The sequence below is a fragment of the Epinephelus fuscoguttatus genome, linkage group LG3 (assembly GCF_011397635.1).
Source record: "Epinephelus fuscoguttatus linkage group LG3, E.fuscoguttatus.final_Chr_v1".
Lineage (NCBI taxonomy): Eukaryota > Metazoa > Chordata > Actinopteri > Perciformes > Serranidae > Epinephelus > Epinephelus fuscoguttatus.
This window is the reverse complement of record NC_064754.1, coordinates 3,553,841-3,572,443: the sequence shown is the minus strand read 5'-3', so window position 1 is coordinate 3,572,443 and position 18,603 is coordinate 3,553,841. Positions and strand designations below refer to the sequence as shown.

The window sequence follows — 18,603 nt, the reverse complement described above, 5'->3', positions numbered from 1 at the left end:
TTTGATCCTATTTTCTTATTCTTGTGTTTTTAATACAAATAACAAGTAAGCATTTATGTAATTTTTATTTTAATGTTAATAAACTTTAGTTGTATTTCTTGTATGAAATGTCGTCTTCTTCTTCTTCTTCTTCTTCTTAGTATTCTTATTAACTCATCTGGCCTGGGAACACCTTGGGGTCCCCAGGAGGAGCTGGAAAGCGTTGCTGGGGACAGGGACGTCTAGGGTGCTTTGCTTGACCTGCTGGCCCAGGATTAGCAGATGAAAATGGATGGATGGTTATGGATTACTATTATTATTATTATAATAATTATTAGTAGCAGTAGAAGTAGTATTTTGATTAGCAGTGCTAGATAGAGACTTTTGATATAATACTTTTTGATATCCGTCATCTTATCCATGCCCCTCTCTACAACACTTTCTTTCTGTGGACAGTTGCGGAAACAAACAGCTGGTGCATCTGTGTGTTTTATAAGTGTAAAGTGCATTTTCTGCTGTTGCATGAACTGTATCGTAAGCTTGAAGCTTTTACCTGAGGTGTACATGGAAACACTTGCTGTAAAACACATCAGGGACCTCTGGTGGACGAATCTGATACTAACATCCACCGATAGCAAACCCAATCAGCTAACTGATGAATTTCAGCTGCTCACACAGGAAAAGAAAACAGCAGTTTAACAGAAGCTGTGACGCTCAACTTGATCTTTTCACACGTTTAAGGAGTTTAACAGACAAAGCTGTAGTTGGTGGTAAAATGCCACAAAAGAATAGCTTCAGCTTTAAAAGTGTGCTGCTCATATTTCTGCTGATATTTGGCGTATTGTGGAAACACTGTGACTCACAGGTAAGGCTGTGAAATCAGCTTGTTGTGTGTCAAGACTGTGAAACTGGTGCAACATAAGTGTGTGTGTGTGTTTTGCTTTCTTGTGTTTGTAGGTGAACAGAGAAGACGCCAACAAGCCTCCAGGTGAGAATTAAGCATCAGGTGTTTTTCTTGTGATTTTAAATGTGAATGTCTTTACTCTTCTTCTGCGTGCATTTAAAAAAAGCTCAGGATTATTAGCAGACCTGTGAAGGTAAAATAAACAGACTCTGTATAAAAGGATCTGTAGAGACTATGTCAATAAAACTTGTTTATTTTTTAAAAAGCATCAACTAAAGTTAAAAGTCCCCAACCCTAGTGCAGATTTCAGTATATACCATGCTCATGTTAACCAAAAACTGACACTGTTGATCCCTTCCCTTTGTGTATTTGTCACCTGTTTTTAAAATTAACATCTAAAACACAATGAACGTGTGAAAATATCGACTATAGAAGAATAAAGGATAACAGCAGCCTCAACTCTTCATAAATAAAACTGCTTTTCCTAACATTAGAGGCCAAACTCATTAACACCAAAGCATTATTGACAAGTAAACGACCGGAACACCTACGAGCATTCCTTTAAGTTTCAACTTTTCCTCTTGCTTCCACACACACCTGTAAACCTGTACTTTGACTTTTACATTCACTTGCTGTCCTTACATTCAAAAACTAGTTCCTCTTTTGTTGCATCGAGTTAGATCAGGGTTGTTAAACATACGGCCTGTGGGCCAGAACCGGCCTAGGTTTCAAGAAAGGGTTAAACAGTGCCTGTGTTTACATGCACCAAATATTCTGTTTTTTGCCCTTATTCCGAAAAAGACAATTTTCCTACTAAGCTGTTTACACGGCTAACAAAAATGATTACTCCACTAATATTCCTGTTCACATGCAGCCGTGCGTACTCTGATTAACATGTCGTTTATTATGTGAAAACAGAGAAAGGTGCACAGCCTCCGTCTTTCATTCCTTCAACCACTTTCTTGACATGTGGGCTTTCCTTTGGGCATCTCAACTCACAGCCTTGCAAACTGTTAGTGAGTTAGTGTGTGCACAACACATCCATGACAATGCGCAGCACCAACCAGAAACAGACTAGAAACTGCAGTAAAAAGGTGAGACGCATATTCTGTGTGGGCTGTATAAATAACGCAGCTATAACCGGAATAATACCGGCATGTCCCACGTGTCTTTATCAGAAAATGCTAAATTCAGAATATCTAAATGGAACACGCTGCTAACATGACCCGTGTCATATTCAGAATAAGAGTGATATTTAGTGTGCAACTTCATGTGAAATGTATTTACTTTCTCAGGAGGCTGAGGTCATTCAAAGCAAACAAACAGATCCTGCTGTTGTTTTTTTTTCAATCTCTGATTTGCAGCATGGAGTCAGTGCATTGTGCAGCTGTCTCTCTGTTCATCTTGGCGTATTTGCTCAAAGACTGTGACTCAAGAGCTTGAGTCAAGTTTCCAAGCTGCGTATACTAAAAGAACGTTGTCTCTGTCTGGTAATATTACGTCTGACCCCTGAACAGGTTGAGGAGCTCATCTCTTCCTCAGTCTGTCAACTTGTTAAATCAGTGTGTGGCTTCATGGATAATGAGCAATATGTTTGCACTGCATTCACTTTTTGTAATGTCTGTGATGATTTGTAGTGTTTGTTGTAGGATTTTGTTAAATTTTGTTTTGTGTTTATGTGTGTCCTGGGACACAAGACAAATTTCAGATTTTTTTTCTGACAGTAGCGGAGTTTTTCCACCCTGACCACAATGCAGTTCTCCAAAAAAAACAAAACAATGAATACTTAATGTGGTTATGTTTCAAACTGTTGAACATTGTGCAAAATATTAGTTTTAAATATTTACATTTTCAGTAGGAACCAATGGCTTTGGAGCTGAACAGAAAGTGCTGAGAGACGGGCAGACATGTTGTTGGTTTTGTTGTTTTCTTTTTGGGATTTGTTGACAATGAGAATGTTGTCTTATAAAAGCGCTATATTTTACATGATTCAGAAACTTAAAGAACAAAAGACTGAGCAGAAATCATGAGGAGAATGTGAATTTGGACATTTCCTGCATATAATATGTTGCTGTTCATGCAACTTTCACATTTGGGAAGTTTGCAAAAGATTTTTTAAACCAGTCCTCCACATGTTGACTGTCCATGAACACTAAAAAACAAAAGTCTCTCCAAGTTTTTAATCAGAATCAGAAATACGTTCGCTCTGATGTAAAAAGATAGAGAATAAGAAAGTAAAATAATAGTATGAAATTAAGAAGTGTATGATTAGGTAAATAAAATAAAAATAAAAATGTGCATTATGCTACAATACAATGTTCAAACTAGTATGTTACGTTTCAGAAATATAAAACTATGTATTATGGTACAATTCTGTATATCATGGGTGTCGACTCATTTCAGTTCATGGGCCACACGCAGCCCAATTTGATCTCCAGTGCACTGGACCAGTAAAACCATTGCAAAATAAACTAAAAATAACAACGGCTAGAATTTTTTCCTTTTCGAGCACATTCTGAAAGCATCAATCCATTTACAAAACAGATAATGAACAGCCTGAGATGTCTCAAGAAAAACAGGTGCAACTTTAATAATATGCCTCAGTTTTCCACATTCAGACAGTCGACTACTCGCTGTCATTACATGTGCATTTTTCCATACATTTCCCCTCCTGTGTTTTACTGCTGGCATCGCCACACCAAACTAAAGTGGAAGCTGTTGAGGAAGCAGGTTTAGTTATCTCCTTCCTTACAAAGCATTTATAAATCTAAAGCTTTAGCAGTGCCTTGGCAACAGGTTCTACCAATACTGTTTTACGTTTAAAGTCAGATACAGATTTTTTTTGTACTAAAGCTGCTGGTTTATGTTGCACAATGCTTAATATCTTAACATGTGACCACAACAAATATTCGCTGTTCTTTCAGGGTGCTGTATTCTGGTCGGTGTGAAAAGCCTCTGAAGCAGCATTTTAAACCGTTTAAAGGGATAGTGCACCCAAAATGAAACTTCAGCCATTATCTACTCACCCATATGCCGAGGGAGGCTCAGGTGAAGTTTTAGAGTCCTCACATCACTTGCAGAGATCCAAGGGGAGAGGAGGTAGCAACACAACTCCACCTAATGGAGGCTGACGGCGCCCCAGATTCAAACGTCCAAAAACACGTAATTGAAACCACAAAATATCTCCATACTGCTCGTCCGTAGTGATCCAAGTGTCCTGAAGCCCCGACATGAAAAGTTGTTTGTAAAAACCTCATTTGAACTCTGTTTTTAGCCTCACTGTAGCCTGCAGCTCTGACTACCTCTCCGTGAGACATGGGCACCGCGTTCATGTGTGTTCACATGCTTTCACTGGTCTCATGTGAACGCGGTGCCCATGTCTCACGGTCTCCTCTTGGATCTCTGCAAGTGTTGTGAGGACTCTAAAACTTCACCTGAGCCTCCCTCGGCATATGGGTGAGTAGATAATGGCTGAATTTTCATTTTTGGGTGCACTGTCCCTTTAAAATTGCTCCTAAAACCTGACACCTCTCAGCCTTCACAAGTGCATCAGTATCAGATGTACAAAGTCATCCAGTGGGTCAGATTGGACCCTTTGGAGGGCCGACGCTGGCCCGTGGGCCAAATGTTTGACGCCCCTGCTGTATACTATAAGATAAAGTGAAACCAGTGACCTTGAGGGTTTACTGAACCTGAACATTAGAGATGATGTATAACACAACTTGTGTTTGTCTTGAGACACGTGGAACCACTGGTGTGTTTGTCTACAGTTGCTCTGTCTCTTCCTCAGATGGACACAGAGGTGATGGCAGCGCCTTCTTCGCCCTGCGGAGCTGCCACCAGCTGCTGCACGGCGACACCGGCGAGTTCTTCTCCCCGGACTACCTGTGCTCCAACCCGCCTCTGTGGTGCAACTGGACCATCCAGGTGGATCCTGGAAAGAGAGTCCATCTCCACCTGGAGGACCTGACCCCTGACGACGCCTGCCACCTCAAAGAGGACCAGGTCCACGTGGACGAGCCTGTCGGGCACTTCAGGGGTCACAAGGTCCTGCAGAAGTGCTGGCGGGAGGCCAAGTACACCTCCTCCTCCAACACTCTGTATGTGGTGCTGCTGATCGGCGGCTGGCCCAGTCCGCCCTACAGGGGCTTCTACGGCCGTTACCAGGCCTTTGGACCGCCGGTGGTTTACAACCCACAGGAGGGATTGACAGAGACAAACAGGAAGTCAGAGCCATCTGCTGGACTCGTGGACTTCAATGAACTTGTTATGAATGAACAGATGGAGTCAGAGCATCCGTCACCTGCAGACTCTGATCTCATGTATGATTATTATGGTCAATCGTCAGCCAGGGTGGCAGAGCGGCCCTGGGAGTCCGAGGAGGCTGCAGACTCTGAGGTGGGAGTAAGGACGCTGTTTATGCTGCACTAATCAATATTAACAACATATAACAACAAGTCAAGTGATGTGTGACGTGAAAGTTCTCTTTAGTATTTATCTGTACTTTGTTTTGGTCTGCTCGTAAACACCAGAGAGCATTTAGAAATTCTTCCATTCTCTGTCTTCTCTCAGGTGGGTGAAAGCCACCAGGAGAACCACAGCCACGTCTACGCATCCACAGCCACGCCCACAGAGCCAGCATCCACACAGGGGACCTCTCGATCAGGAAGAGGTGCCACTCAATCCCCTTCAAGCCGGTCTGACTCAGCCGTCCCTCCAGAGTCTCTACAGCAGCAACACGATGGTCAGAACCAGCAGCTCGAACCCACCACAGGCAGCCCAACGGCTAATGTAGAGGAAGCTTCAACACATCCAGAGGAAGCTGCTGTTACAGAGGAGGAGCGCCTGTCAGAGCAGGAGAGGTCTGCAGATGGTGAGGACAGGACAGAGGTCGGCAAGGCCTCCAACGAGCTTCCTGCCCCCTCTGAGGCACCAGAACCAGACGAGACTGAGCAGACTCATCCTCACCCCAACATGGTGGAGCCACTGTCGGACCACAGAGGGAACTGTGAGTACATTTGTGTTTGTGAATTCACTCTGTCATCTAGGTGTTTCACATGAGCTTCTGATGGACGCTCAAACTTACCGTCACACTTTTGATTCAACGCTTCAAAATGTCATTTTGAGTCTCAGCTGTGAGGTCAGGTGGATTCTCTCTAACCAACTTGGACTCACTCCCAACTTGTCAAACACAGCTGATGCTTGGTTGGACACGTACAGAGGCAGCCTGTAGTGCCTACTATCAGACACATCGGGTGGCTGCATTTTTTGATGCTCGGTGAAACTACTGTGGAGTAAAGAGCGAGAAAGTCTGCATAGGATGGGCAGACAGGGAGGTTGATGGGTCAAACAAACCACCATAAAATCCCAGTGTGAATCAACTTATTTTCATTGCAAACTGGAAAATAGTCGCTGTGCCACCTGGTACCCTAGACCAGGTGTGGGCTGTGCCTATGGCTGCAGAGCCTAAGCTGCCAGGACACTATTGTAATCCTAGTTCTTCTTCTTCTTCTTCTTCTTCTTCTTCTTCTTCTTCTTCCGAGGAAATCATACTTCCCATGGGTGAAAACTCACCAAACTTTGCACAAAGGTCCAGTCTCATGCCAGATATCCTCAGCTGTAAACTCAAGCCAATAGTCCTGATGGTGGCGCTACAGCAAGCGTCTAAAGTTCAAAACTTTGAAAATTCATAACAAATCAACCATACGTGCTACAACTTCACAACTTTCATCAAACTGTAGCCCCAATACTGAAGAAACTTTTGCACATTTAAACCTATTAAAAATTATGAAGTTCATCACTCTGTTTTTTTCAAAAACTGTAAAACTTCTTAAACCTATCTCCTCCCACAATTTTTTGCTCAGTTGACACCAAACTTGCTACAGAGCATCTTCAGATTGTCGGATGGAAAACTGTTTCTCAGATTTTTGATTTGTCAAAAATTGAGCCTACAGTGCATCAAAATGTTTGACTGTAAACGGTACTGTAAACATATACATGCAAATTCTTGCTAAATAAATCTTCAATGTTCATGAAAAAAAAGACAAAATTCTAGAGTCATGGTAGATGATGTGTGGCACATTTCAGAATTTTATCTCAGAAACTGAATTTTTGACAGCATTTTGAATTTTGCTCTAATGTGAACAATTGGAGTCAATGTAAAAATGGCAATTTTAAACATCAGTTTTTCACTTATGGAGCAAATCAATCATTGTTACAAACAAATTACCAACATCTCCATGCTGTCTAGATGCAATATGTGTATTTTCAGATTTTTGTTTGGATAACTGAATTTTTTACAGTGGTTTGAAATCTGCTTTTCCATGCATGGACGGCTGCTAAACCTGCACGTCTGGCTTAGTCAATTTGTGAAGCTACACATGAATTGTCACTGACTAATTAGCTCAGTGAGATAGAAATTGATTCTTAGTCTCAGAGGTTGTGAGTTCAAACCTCAGCTGATGCAAAAGGCAGATTGTGTTGCTAAATTCCTAAATGTCTTCCAGTTCTTCTGCTTGTCGCTCAGAATTGCCTAAAAATGCCTGGACCCGACCCATCGCTGCGCAGCAGCAATAATTATTATTTTTAATTTCCATTTGTCATTGTTGAAGGTCTAAAGTGATTCTCACATCCTCCTCAACTGTAAAAATACGTGGTCCGATGACTAAATTAAAAATTTTTTTGAACATTTCGTCAACTGAAATGTGCGTCATGCGTCTGCGGCCTGGTGCCTTTTCCTCTAAATAGCGGTGGCTAGTTTTGAGTCTTGCTGGGCTGTCTGATGATTCCAAATCTATGATGGAGAAAAGTCTCGGAGAAAATTGAGCATTTAAAGGTGCATGAACAACTTTCAACCCCCAATGCTGCAGAGTTAAAGTACCAAATATTCATAAATGGCCATTGCAGAGAAGCCACCTTGTAGTAACACACAGTTATTAATGCTCATTTAGACCTGTTAGTGATGTTAATAGGCTGATTTACACTTAAAGGCACCAAACCTTTGAGGCTCTGGACAAATTATTATTTTTTTGGCCAAAAATGAGTTCACGATCAAATGTCTTTGATCGTGAAGGTTGGCGACCCTGCCCTGGGCCATCATTAGAGCATCACTGTGTCACAATTTTGCAGCAGCAACACATCATTTCCTAAAGTTAAAGGGGTAGTTTGGATGTTTTGAAGTAGAGTTGTATAAGGCACTTATTCAAAGTCAACGTGTTAAACACAGTGGGCAGTCTGCACGGCCCCAGTTTGGAGAAGCAGCAGGAGTACCACCAAAATGTGCTTTAGCCACCGAACATAATCAATAACAGTTTCAGTGTACGCTATATTAAAAAAAAATTCACTGCTTTACTTTGCTGTCAGAAAGCATTTTCACACAGGGTACAGAAGCTGTTGTATCACTCTCTTGAAAGCAGACTGCATCAAGGAAAACAGTCATTTAACACTGCTGAACGCAGGAGCTGCTGGTCGACCGCTGCCTCCATCAGTTAGTCTGTTTCTCCTGATGGAGTCTGGTGGCCTTGACGAGAGCGTAGTTGGACAACTGAAGCCTGTCTTTGCAAAAACATATTGCACATGTCATGTATCATTTACATCTTAAATCTGTTTGACTGTGTGTCTCTTTCTTGTAGTCAACATTCGAAATCACTCTGAAATTCCACACCTTCCTGGCGGTGAGTATCAGACTGGTAATGTTCAACCTCACAAGAATGTTTATCCATAAAAATGTCTTCTATTTTCCAGGACTGTGCATGATCTTCAACATATTCTGTGCTAAACTGACAAAATCTGTGGTATCTGAATCAGACTGATGATGCTCAGATGCTCAGATGTTCAGATGAATTTACCTGAGCAGTGTCGAGGTGTTCGTCAGACTGTATTGAAACACTGTGCAGCGTGCTTTAGCATTATTGTGCTGTTGATGCTTTGGTTTGGTACTTTGACACACAGTCATGATTCTTACAGATCACCTGTTTGAAGTGACCGTTGAAGTGAACTTCAGTCCGGATTTGAAGGAGTCCTGGGACAACCAGGCCTGGTCACTGCTGCTCTCAGTGCAGGCTTTGGTATGTTGATGACAGCAAAGCAAAGACACTGAACCTGCTTAATGTAGAGGAGAATTAAGATTATTATAAAGAACTGAGGGCGTCACTGATGCCTGAAGATGCAGTGAAGCTGTTGTGTTTCTGTAGATCAGTAAGCAGCTGGAGGCTCTGCAGACGCCGCTGTTCATGACCCCAAAAAGAATAAAAAGGTAACAGACCCACAGCACTGCTGGAACTTCAATACATTTGAATCAGAGAGAGAAGCACACAGAGTTTAAGCTGTGCAGTGAAAAGAAATCAAAGTCCACCAAAACAAATATCAGTCAGGTTGTACAACTCTGCTCACGTTTAATTCCCTGAATGTTTCACTCTCACTGTTTGCCTTGTTTCCTTCACTTGCATCCTCTCCTTGTATCTTAGTATCTCAAAGATGTGATGAGAGGAGCAAGAAAAGAGGAATCAAGGAAACATGTTGTGAAACGAAGCTCCATCGTCTCTCAGGAATTACTTCACATCTAAAGCAGTGTGCAAAGCAACCTGAACTCGAGGTCTGATCTTAAGTACAGTACAGGCCAAAAGTTTGGACACACCTTCTCATTCAATGCGTTTTCTTTATTTTCATGACTATTTACGTTGTAGATTCTCACTGAAGGCATCAAAACTATGAATGAACACATGTGGAGTTATGTACTTAACAAAAAAAGGTGAAATAACTGAAAACATGTTTTATATTCTAGTTTCTTCAAAATAGCCACCCTTTGCTCTGATTACTGCTTTGCACACTCTTGGCATTCTCTCCATGAGCTTCAAGAGGTAGTCACCTGAAATGGTTTCCACTTCACAGGTGTGCCTTATCAGGGTTAATTAGTGGAATTTCTTGCTTTATCAATGGGGTTGGGACCATCAGTTGTGTTGTGCAGAAGTCAGGTTAATACACAGCCGACAGCCCTATTGGACAACTGTTAAAATTCATATTATGGCAAGAACCAATCAGCTAACTAAAGAAAAACGAGTGGCCATCATTACTTTAAGAAATGAAGGTCAGTCAGTCCGGAAAATTGCAAAAACTTTAAATGTGTCCCCAAGTGGAGTCACAAAAACCATCAAGCGCTACAACGAAACTGGCACACATGAGGACCGAGCCAGGAAAGGAAGACCAAGAGTCACCTCTGCTTCTGAGGATAAGTTCATCCGAGTCACCAGCCTCAGAAATGGCAAGTTAACAGCAGCTCAGATCAGAGACCAGATGAATGCCACACAGAGTTCTAGCAGCAGACCCATCTCTAGAACAACTGTTAAGAGGAGACTGCGCGAATCAGGCCTTCATGGTCAAATAGCTGCTAGGAAACCACTGCTAAGGAGAGGCAACAAGCAGAAGAGATTTGTTTGGGCCCAGAAACACAAGGAATGGACATTAGACCAGTAGAAATCTGTGCTTTGGTCTGATGAGTCCAAATTTGAGATCTTTGGTTCCAACCGCCGTGTCTTTGTGAGACGCAGAAAAGGTGAACGGATGGATTCCACATGCCTGGTTCCCACTGTGAAGCATGGAGGAGGAGGTGTGATGGTGTGGGGGTGTTTTGCTGGTGACACTGTTGGGGATTTATTCAAAATTGAAGGCACACTGAACCAGCATGGCTACCACAGCATCCTGCAGCGACATGCCATCCCATCCGGTTTGCGTTTAGTTGGACCATCATTTATTTTTCAACAGGACAATGACCCCAAACACACCTCCAGGCTGTGTAAGGGCTATTTGACCAAGAAGGAGAGTGATGGAGTGCTGCGGCAGATGACCTGGCCTCCACAGTCACCGGACCTGAACCCAATGGAGATGGTTTGGGGTGAGCTGGACCGCAGAGTGAAGGCAAAGGGGCCAACAAGTGCTAAACACCTCTGGGAACTCCTTCAAGACTGTTGGAAAACCATTTCAGGTGACTACCTCTTGAAGCTCATGGAGAGAATGCCAAGAGTGTGCAAAGCAGTAATCAGAGCAAAGGGTGGCTATTTTGAAGAAACTAGAATATAAAACATGTTTTCAGTTATTTCACCTTTTTTTGTTAAGTACATAACTCCACATGTGTTCATTCATAGTTTTGATGCCTTCAGTGAGAATCTACAATGTAAATAGTCATGACGATAAAGAAAACGCATTGAATGAGAAGGTGTGTCCAAACTTTTGGCCTGTACTGTATGTGTTGACATGTGAGCTGTTCTGAGCTCATCCTGGATCTGTGTGTGTGCAGGCTGAGTGCAGGAGTGCTGTACATCATCTGGCTGCAGATTGGACAGGGGCCCAGAGGTCTGCAGGTCCACAAGAGCGTCCACTACGCCCTGAAGGGCCTCACTGCCACAGGCGTCGGCACCCGAGGAAACCACAGGGAAGCTTTCATCATGTCCCTGTCGACTGCAGGTACAGCAGGGCTCAAACCTTCAGTCTGAAACAGAGTGGACGTGTGGCAGTTAATTTGAGGACACTAAGTATTAATCTTGTACCTGTTTTAGAGTGAATGAGTGAAAATTTACAAACTGCACCATGAATCAGTTTTTCCTCAGCACACAGTAAACTTTCCTCCCAATTTTATCAAAATCCGCTGAGTAATTCTGAGAAAGCACTAATGAACAGACAGAAAGACAAATGGAACTGGGCCTCCTCAGAGCAGGTTAAAACATGATCTGCACTAGAGGAGCATGCTCAGTCAAGTTGTCTCATTTATGAAACAATGCGTGGCATCCATGCTAAAAATATTCAACAGTTTCTACAACCAGTCTTCCACATCACCACTTGTGTCGTCAATTTCCCGTCTTCTACCTCGTAAGCATGGGTCAAAGTTTTGTGTGTTCGCAGTGTTTATAAATGAGACCGCAGATCTCTGCCAGGAGGTCGCCTGAGCTGATCGTGGCCACTTTAGATGATTCCAGCAGATGCGCAACGCATTTCAAAAGCGTCCCAGAAAAATACACATCTCATCTATTTTTGACGTAGTCACAGTGCGTTGCACAAAGCAGATCAAGTTCTGGACGGAGCAAAAGGTCGCAGACATGGCAGCTAGATTGCGAGCTGGGTGGCGAAGATAAAAACAGGGACTCATTCTTTTCATATCATGCCTAACTGTGTTAGTGGAAAATAACTTATCAGGTATGGAAATAATCTGTAGATGCTGCAGTTTAGAAGGCTCGTTGTTTTCAGCTGAGACTATATCGGAAAACGTGCACCTCTAGTGACCAGTTAAGAGGAGGGAGGAGTCAGCAGTCAATAGCCCCTTTTACACTGCCAGATTTTCAGCGAGTGTTGTTCCATTTTGCCGGCGAGCTGCGAGCGTTTAGACACACAGAGCTGGATTGGCAAGTTGATCCAAGGTGCCCAATTTTCCACCGCTTAGGGGTAAATATATTGGCGGAACCTTTTTTGGTTTTAAAAGAACGAGGTGCCCTTCCGCCACGGGAGGGGCTGTTGATGACGCCGCACATGTGACCCACTGGCGGTGGACAAACAGGAAACAGCTGATAGCAGGAATTAGCGAGCAGCTAGTAGCAAGAGGGAAACACAAACCTGACAGACACTGTAAAGATGAGCAACTGGGGAGACAAGGAATTGCGCGCCCTCCTTGTCCTCGCAAACGAAGAGGCCATTAACCGTCAGATGACGGGGACAGTGAAGGACGGGCCTGCCGTGGCTTCCCTTGGAGCAAGGCGCAAGTCAGTTAAATAATGTGAAGAAAAAAGTGAACGACCACAACAGCAGGAGCGGCGGGGGACTGCTCGACTGGCCGTAATTCGATTTGTGTAAGAGCATTTGGGGCTCAACAGCCAGAACAGCGACGTACGTCACTGTTTACGCCACACGCTGAGCTACACGTTTTGTTACTTGCTCATGCCCCTCTGTATAAACAAAAGTAGGTAGGCGGCATTTTGCTGCACTCCCCGATTTTGTTTTTATACTGCCAATGCTGAAAAAAGACTGATTGGGCTTTCCTGCAAATTTGCACAACTCCTGTTTAAAAAGGGCTAGTGACATATAAAACAGGTTTTTCAACAATTGTGAATGTCCGGTAGTTTGTGAGATCAGCTGTGGACAGACAGATTCTGTCCACAGCTGATCTCCCTTCTGTGCGGAGTTTGCATGTTCTCCGTGTGTCAGCGTGGGTTTCCTCCAGGTGCTCCAGCTTCCTCCCACAGTCCAAAGACACGCAGGTTAATTGGTGACTCTAAATTGTCCGTAGGTGTGAATGTGAGTGTGAATGGTTGTCTGTCTCTATGTGTCAGCCCTGTGATAGTCTGGTGACCTGTCCAGGGTGAACCCTGCCTCTCGCCCAGTGTCGGCTGGGATAGGCTCCAGCCCCCTGGGAGCCCTAACAGGATAAGCGGTTGGATGTGAATATTAACTAACGAGCTGTCATGTTATCAGGAGTCATCTCTGTCTCTGTCTGTGTGTTTCAGATGTAAACGAGTGTGGGACTCAGCTGGTGCTGTGTGACGTTAACGCAGACTGTGTGAACTGGTTCGGTTCGTACTCGTGTCGCTGCAGGCCGGGCTTCCAGGATAAGTCGCGCCTGGGGTCAGGAGGGACTGTGTGTGTGGACGTGAAGCCTGCAGGTTAACGAACTCTCAGCCGCACTGCTTTATTTACGCTCAACACATTTAAAGGAGTCCAGAGGTGAACAGCTGCTCACTTCCTGTTGTTTGCCTGCAGGTTGCAGCTCAGGCTTGTCTGCTGAGACTAAAGGCGTCTACGTGCTTTTCTTCCTGCTCAGCTCCCTCATCCTGATGCTGCTGGCGGCGGCCGGCTTGCTGTACCACCGTCACCACCGGGGGGCCTTCTTGGTTCGGTGCCACAGCAGCGACAGCATGTCTCCTTCGGACGGCAACAACAACAGCAACCATCATCATGATGATGACGGCTACTCCAACCCCGCTGACCCTGACCTGCCCCCCCCACCTCCACCTGCCCGTGGCTTCAGGGAAGGCTGGCCTCAGGTGAAGGAGCGCTGCCCGGCCGTGGAGCTGCCACTGCTGCGCTTCAGCTCGCTGCTGCCGCTGGACAGCTACATGCAGCCGCAGGAGGGCGGGAAGGTGTGAACAGCTGACACATGAACTCATTAAAACCTCTTTTCATTTAGTTTACTTTCTCTTTGTCTGATACTGTCGTTTGGAATCTGTTGAATTAAAGTCACAACTAAGCTGCATGTCTTCTGCTGTCTTGGCTTTCTGTTTTTGCCCTTTACTGTACCAGAAGACAAAAGCCCCTTTTACACTGCCAGATTTTCGGCGAATGTTGGGCCGTTTTGCCAACAAGCTGCGAGTGTTTAGACACACAGAGCCGGATTGGCGAGTTGATCTGAGGTGCCGTCTCGTAGGGTAGACATATTGGCAGAACCTCAGCTGAGGATGACAAAAACAAACGACCAGACTGAGGCTGCATCTCATGACAATTTTTTTTAAGGTTTTTTTTTTTTTTATGTATACAATTACTGGCCACTTTATTAGGTACACCTTGCTGGTACCAGGTTGGACCCCTTTTTAATTCTTGGTGTCACAGATTCAACAAGGTGCTGGAAACATTCCTCAGAAATGTTGGTCCATATTGACATGATGACATCACCCAGTTGATCCATGATGAGAATCTCCCGTTCCAGCACATCCCAAAGGTGCTCTATTGGACTGAGATCTGGTGACTGTGGAGGCCATTGGAGTACAGTGAACTCATTGTCATGTTTGAGATGATGTGAGCTTTGTGACATGGTGCGTTATCCTGCTGGAAGTAGCCATCAGAAGATGGGTACACTGTGGTCATAAAGGGATGGACACGCTCAGCAACAATACTCAGGTAGGCTGTGGTTAGGGCTGCTCGATTATGGAAAAAATAATAATCACGATTATTTTGGTCAAAATTGATATCACGATCATGCGGCGCACATGATGACTTACATTGTTTACATGATAGCATGTCATTTCTGTCTCTACATGCGCATTTAAAATTCTCCTCTGCTCTCTGCATCGCGCACGCTGGAGTTCAGGCCCGATGCGCGCGCACACACACACACACAGACCAACCATGCTGTTTTTGAAATCTTCCGCGATCACCTGCCCCTCACATTACTCGTAGCTCACCTACTTGACTGGCTCGTGCATGAAAAGAGGAGAGGAGGGGAGGGGGCAGTATTGTGCATACGTGTCTCCCGGGTGCGTTTGATTTGCAACGCAGACAGCGAAAGTAAACTGACAAGAAGCGCATAATCGTTTTATGTCGATTACGTTGTTCTCATAATTGTTGAAAGCCCAAATCGTAATCTAGATTAAAATTCAATTAATCGAGCAGCCCTAGCTGTGGTGTTTAAACCATGCTCAGTTGGTACTAAGAAAATCTCCCCCACACCATTACACCACCAGCAGCAGCAGCCTGAACCGTTGATACAAGAGGTATCACATACAAGCGGTGAAAGATATTACACAGTTGAATTATAGCACCCAGTAGATAATTATGAAGTATAAATGTAGTAGGTGAAAAAAGTCCAAATGCCAGCATACTGACTCAGAGCTGCTGACACTCGTGCAGGTTGATGGCAGCTGGCAGGAATGGCCTTCTGTGGTGCATCACAGATTGGTGCCCAATCCCATGGGCCCCGGTGCAACTGCACGGCCCACACTGTCTATATTTACGCCCCTGGCTCCAGCTACATTTTTCTAATGAGGCGTCCTGTGGAGCTTCTCTCTCTCTTTCAGTGAAGTGAGCTCCACGTAGCTCTCTATATTTCCAACTCTGATCAGTGGATCAAATGATTTTGCGTACAGCCTCTCGTGGTATTGATGAACCAACAGAGAATTTTCACCTCACAAAGACACAATTAAAAACCTGGACCGTTTTAGACTCATACTCTATCTTCTCTTCTTAAGAGTAAATGTCCCATATGATGAAGGCAGTTGGAGACAGCAGTGTGGGTGCTGAAAAACGGGGAAAAATAAGTTTTGTCTGTTGTTGCCCTTTTCTTCTGTTTGAATATCTGGCTCCATGATGTCACATTTAAATTCAGGAGTGTCTCTGATTACACGGAGTGTCTCTCTGGCTCAAGGACACTCCAGCAGGACACACAGCCTGTTGTGGACCTGTGACCTCCCAGTTTCAAACTGGCCACCCTGCATGGCTGTGTGCAGGGAGTGAAGTGTAGTGTGTGCTGGCCCACCTAGTCCAAACCACTTTAATAGGCTTACAGCAGCTAATCCAGGGCGCTGTGCTGTCACATGGGGAGTCTGCTGACCTTACTCTGCTTTATTACAGGGTGCTTGTTCCTTCAGCTGCTCTCTGCTTAAAAAAAAACAAGGCTTTCTCGTTACCACCTTTGGTTCCTTAATGCTGCCACCCGTGAGCGTTTTATAGCTCAGAGAATTAACCACACATTAATGGATAGTCGGAATCATGTTTTGTTTTTTATGTTAAGTTAAAGTTCATTTTCTGATGAACTCTGACGACCTGCTCAATCATTCAGGAGAGACTCGTTCTGAGAGAAAGAATATTTATTTACATGTGCACATCAGCATGAGAAATGTGAAAAGTCTTTGGCGATTAGACCCATCGTGATGGGTGCAACAAACACTGACTTTCACCTGAGAGGGCAGTGTTCACGTCCCGTAAGATTCTAAAACCAAACCCTCTGTTCTATTGTTCTGTCCCTAAACCCAACCATGAGTGTTTGTTGTTGAAGGAACCGACGTAGTGCTTTTATTTTGAAAGAGACTGCATGTACATATTAACTTTCCTGTGCAAATGGAAGTGTATGTTGAAAGAAGACAATGCATGTAACAGGCTGAACTTGGCACGGTGTCCCAGAACGTCAACAACCAACACAGCCAGGGTACCTTGGACGTTGTATGTGGATGTGGAAAGTCCATGACCAAACATTGTGTGATGAGTGAGAATGTGTTGGCCATTTTAGGTGGCAATCGTTGCGCCCTCCTCCACCACATTCACCTCCGATCACCTTATCCAGAGCCCAGGACGAGTTCATCAAAAGCCCGCTCCTCTTCACATCCAGATCCTCAGCTCCCTCTTCATCTCGACACCAGCGTCTGGACTCCATTCTGCAAACCGTGCATACATTACATATGCACGTTAGCGGATACATTGAGACCTAGGTTTAGGCACAAAAACTACTTGCTCATGGTTAGGAAAAGACTGTGTTTTGGGGCACAGTCCCTGCTGGAAACGCAGAAATGTCTCAATAAAAACACAGCTGCTCTTTGTGGAACAATCCTGGCTGAAAAGACTGTGACGGGTCACTAAAGGTGCAGCACACCTGGCATGGAGGAGGTGCCTTGGAGCTCCTGGTCCTGCTGCCTCTCAGCCTCTTTGTTGTCTTGTTTACTTGTTTTATTTGTTAATAAATGCCATGGATCTGAGTGCTTCAAGGTGTCTTATTTATGTGGTTATTTTGGGGCGAGTGGTCTGATGGTTATGGTGTAGTAATGTTGATTTTTCCTGCCCTCAATTTCTTGTGCTTTAACACTCACACTTGCCATATACAAAGGTGTGTGTCTTGTTGAGCGCTGAGAGTGCCACGTCTCTGGACCAGATGTTTTCTCAGCATCTGCTCGGCTGCCTGGTGGCTTCCCCCACCACCCGATGACAGAAGCTGCTGCTCTTAGCTGATCTTTGTCTGAATGTTCCTCACGTCTTGCAGGAAGAATCACAAATCATGGGATGGACTGAGGAGGAGGAGGAGGAGGAGCTGCATCAGTAATAATAAAAATATGACAGTGATGACAGTTGATGCTTTAGGCAACATTTTTAATGCAGTGTGGCGTCTTTACTTTTTTAAGGAAAATAATTATAATATTTCTGTCTCCACTGCACCTGTCTGCATTAATCAGAATAAAATAAAACAAAATAAAATAAAAATATTAATATAAAGTTTTAAGACCTCAATGAGGCAACATAAAATCCAACGGTGACAATAATACAAAAATAAAGTTGAATAAAATACCAATAATATATAACAATAAAACACTATGAGATAAAAAACATCAATAATAATGACAATCATCATATAAAATTTGGATTACAAAAATAAAATGGAATACAATAGTGTGCTACAGTAAAATAAAAAACTTTAAAGATGTGTGATGCGTGAGGAGGAGGTGGTGTTGGTGTTGGGGAACCACCCTCCACCCTTCGCCTCTGCTGGCAGCCTGAGGTCGAGGAGGGCGCTCCTCCTTCGATGCTCCCCATGCTGAGCTTCACCTGCCAGGCAGAATCCTCCACCGATAATCCCCTGCTCCCCCCAGCTCTTGTTACTGTAGTCACTTAGGATGATGTGTGTGTGTGTGTGTGTAGTGGAGTCACCTGGAGCATCCTGTCTTATACATTAAAAACAGTGATGAAACTTAGAGTCACAGAATAAAAACAGTAATTAAATCCATAAGGAGCGATAACAAGCGGACTAACACGGACACTTCAGTGTTCTGTGTATTCATCACCAGTCAAGCTGACGTATCTGGATTAAATTAAAGAACACACAGAATTGTTTGTTTGACATTTGTGAAGGAAATTAAAACAATGTTCCTGTTTTCTAATGATTTTGTTCTTCCTGTATGATAAGCCAACGTTAATTTCAAAAGGACCTCTTTTTGAATATACTGAGTACTTAGCGTTCACTGTTCATTTTTTAGATCAATGGATAA

General features: G+C 43.9%; 1 protein-coding gene across 3 annotated transcripts; it reads left to right on the top strand.

Annotated features, from left to right (window-relative positions):
* The first annotated feature begins 678 nt into the window (after window positions 1–678).
* On the top strand, window positions 679–14,008 carry zgc:66455 (uncharacterized protein LOC393502 homolog). 3 transcript variants are annotated; one of them, XM_049572491.1, is made up of 10 exons: window positions 679–844; window positions 937–967; window positions 4,674–5,281; window positions 5,456–5,891; window positions 8,515–8,556; window positions 8,849–8,949; window positions 9,076–9,137; window positions 11,175–11,341; window positions 13,369–13,524; window positions 13,622–14,008. In XM_049572491.1, exons 1-10 carry the CDS (start codon window positions 755–757, stop codon window positions 14,005–14,007), a joined length of 2,079 nt encoding a protein of 692 aa, XP_049428448.1. In that variant the 5' UTR covers window positions 679–754; the 3' UTR covers window position 14,008. The 3 variants fall into 3 exon arrangements, with proteins under 3 accessions (XP_049428448.1, XP_049428447.1, XP_049428449.1); XM_049572490.1 differs by having other exon boundaries at window positions 4,674–5,287; XM_049572492.1 differs by having other exon boundaries at window positions 4,674–5,287; window positions 13,683–13,821.
* The last annotated feature ends 4,595 nt before the right edge of the window (window positions 14,009–18,603 follow it).

Excerpts from the sequence above, each read along its gene's own strand:
- zgc:66455 (XM_049572490.1), top strand. The coding sequence starts at position 755 with ATGCCACAAAAGAATAGCTTCAGCTTTAAAAGTGTGCTGCTCATATTT. Across the intron at positions 5,288-5,455 it reads CTGCAGACTCTGAGGTGGGA|GTGGGTGAAAGCCACCAGGA; the intron begins GTAAGGACGCTG and ends GTCTTCTCTCAG. Across the intron at positions 13,525-13,621 it reads TGTGGACGTGAAGCCTGCAG|GTTGCAGCTCAGGCTTGTCT; the intron begins GTTAACGAACTC and ends GTTTGCCTGCAG.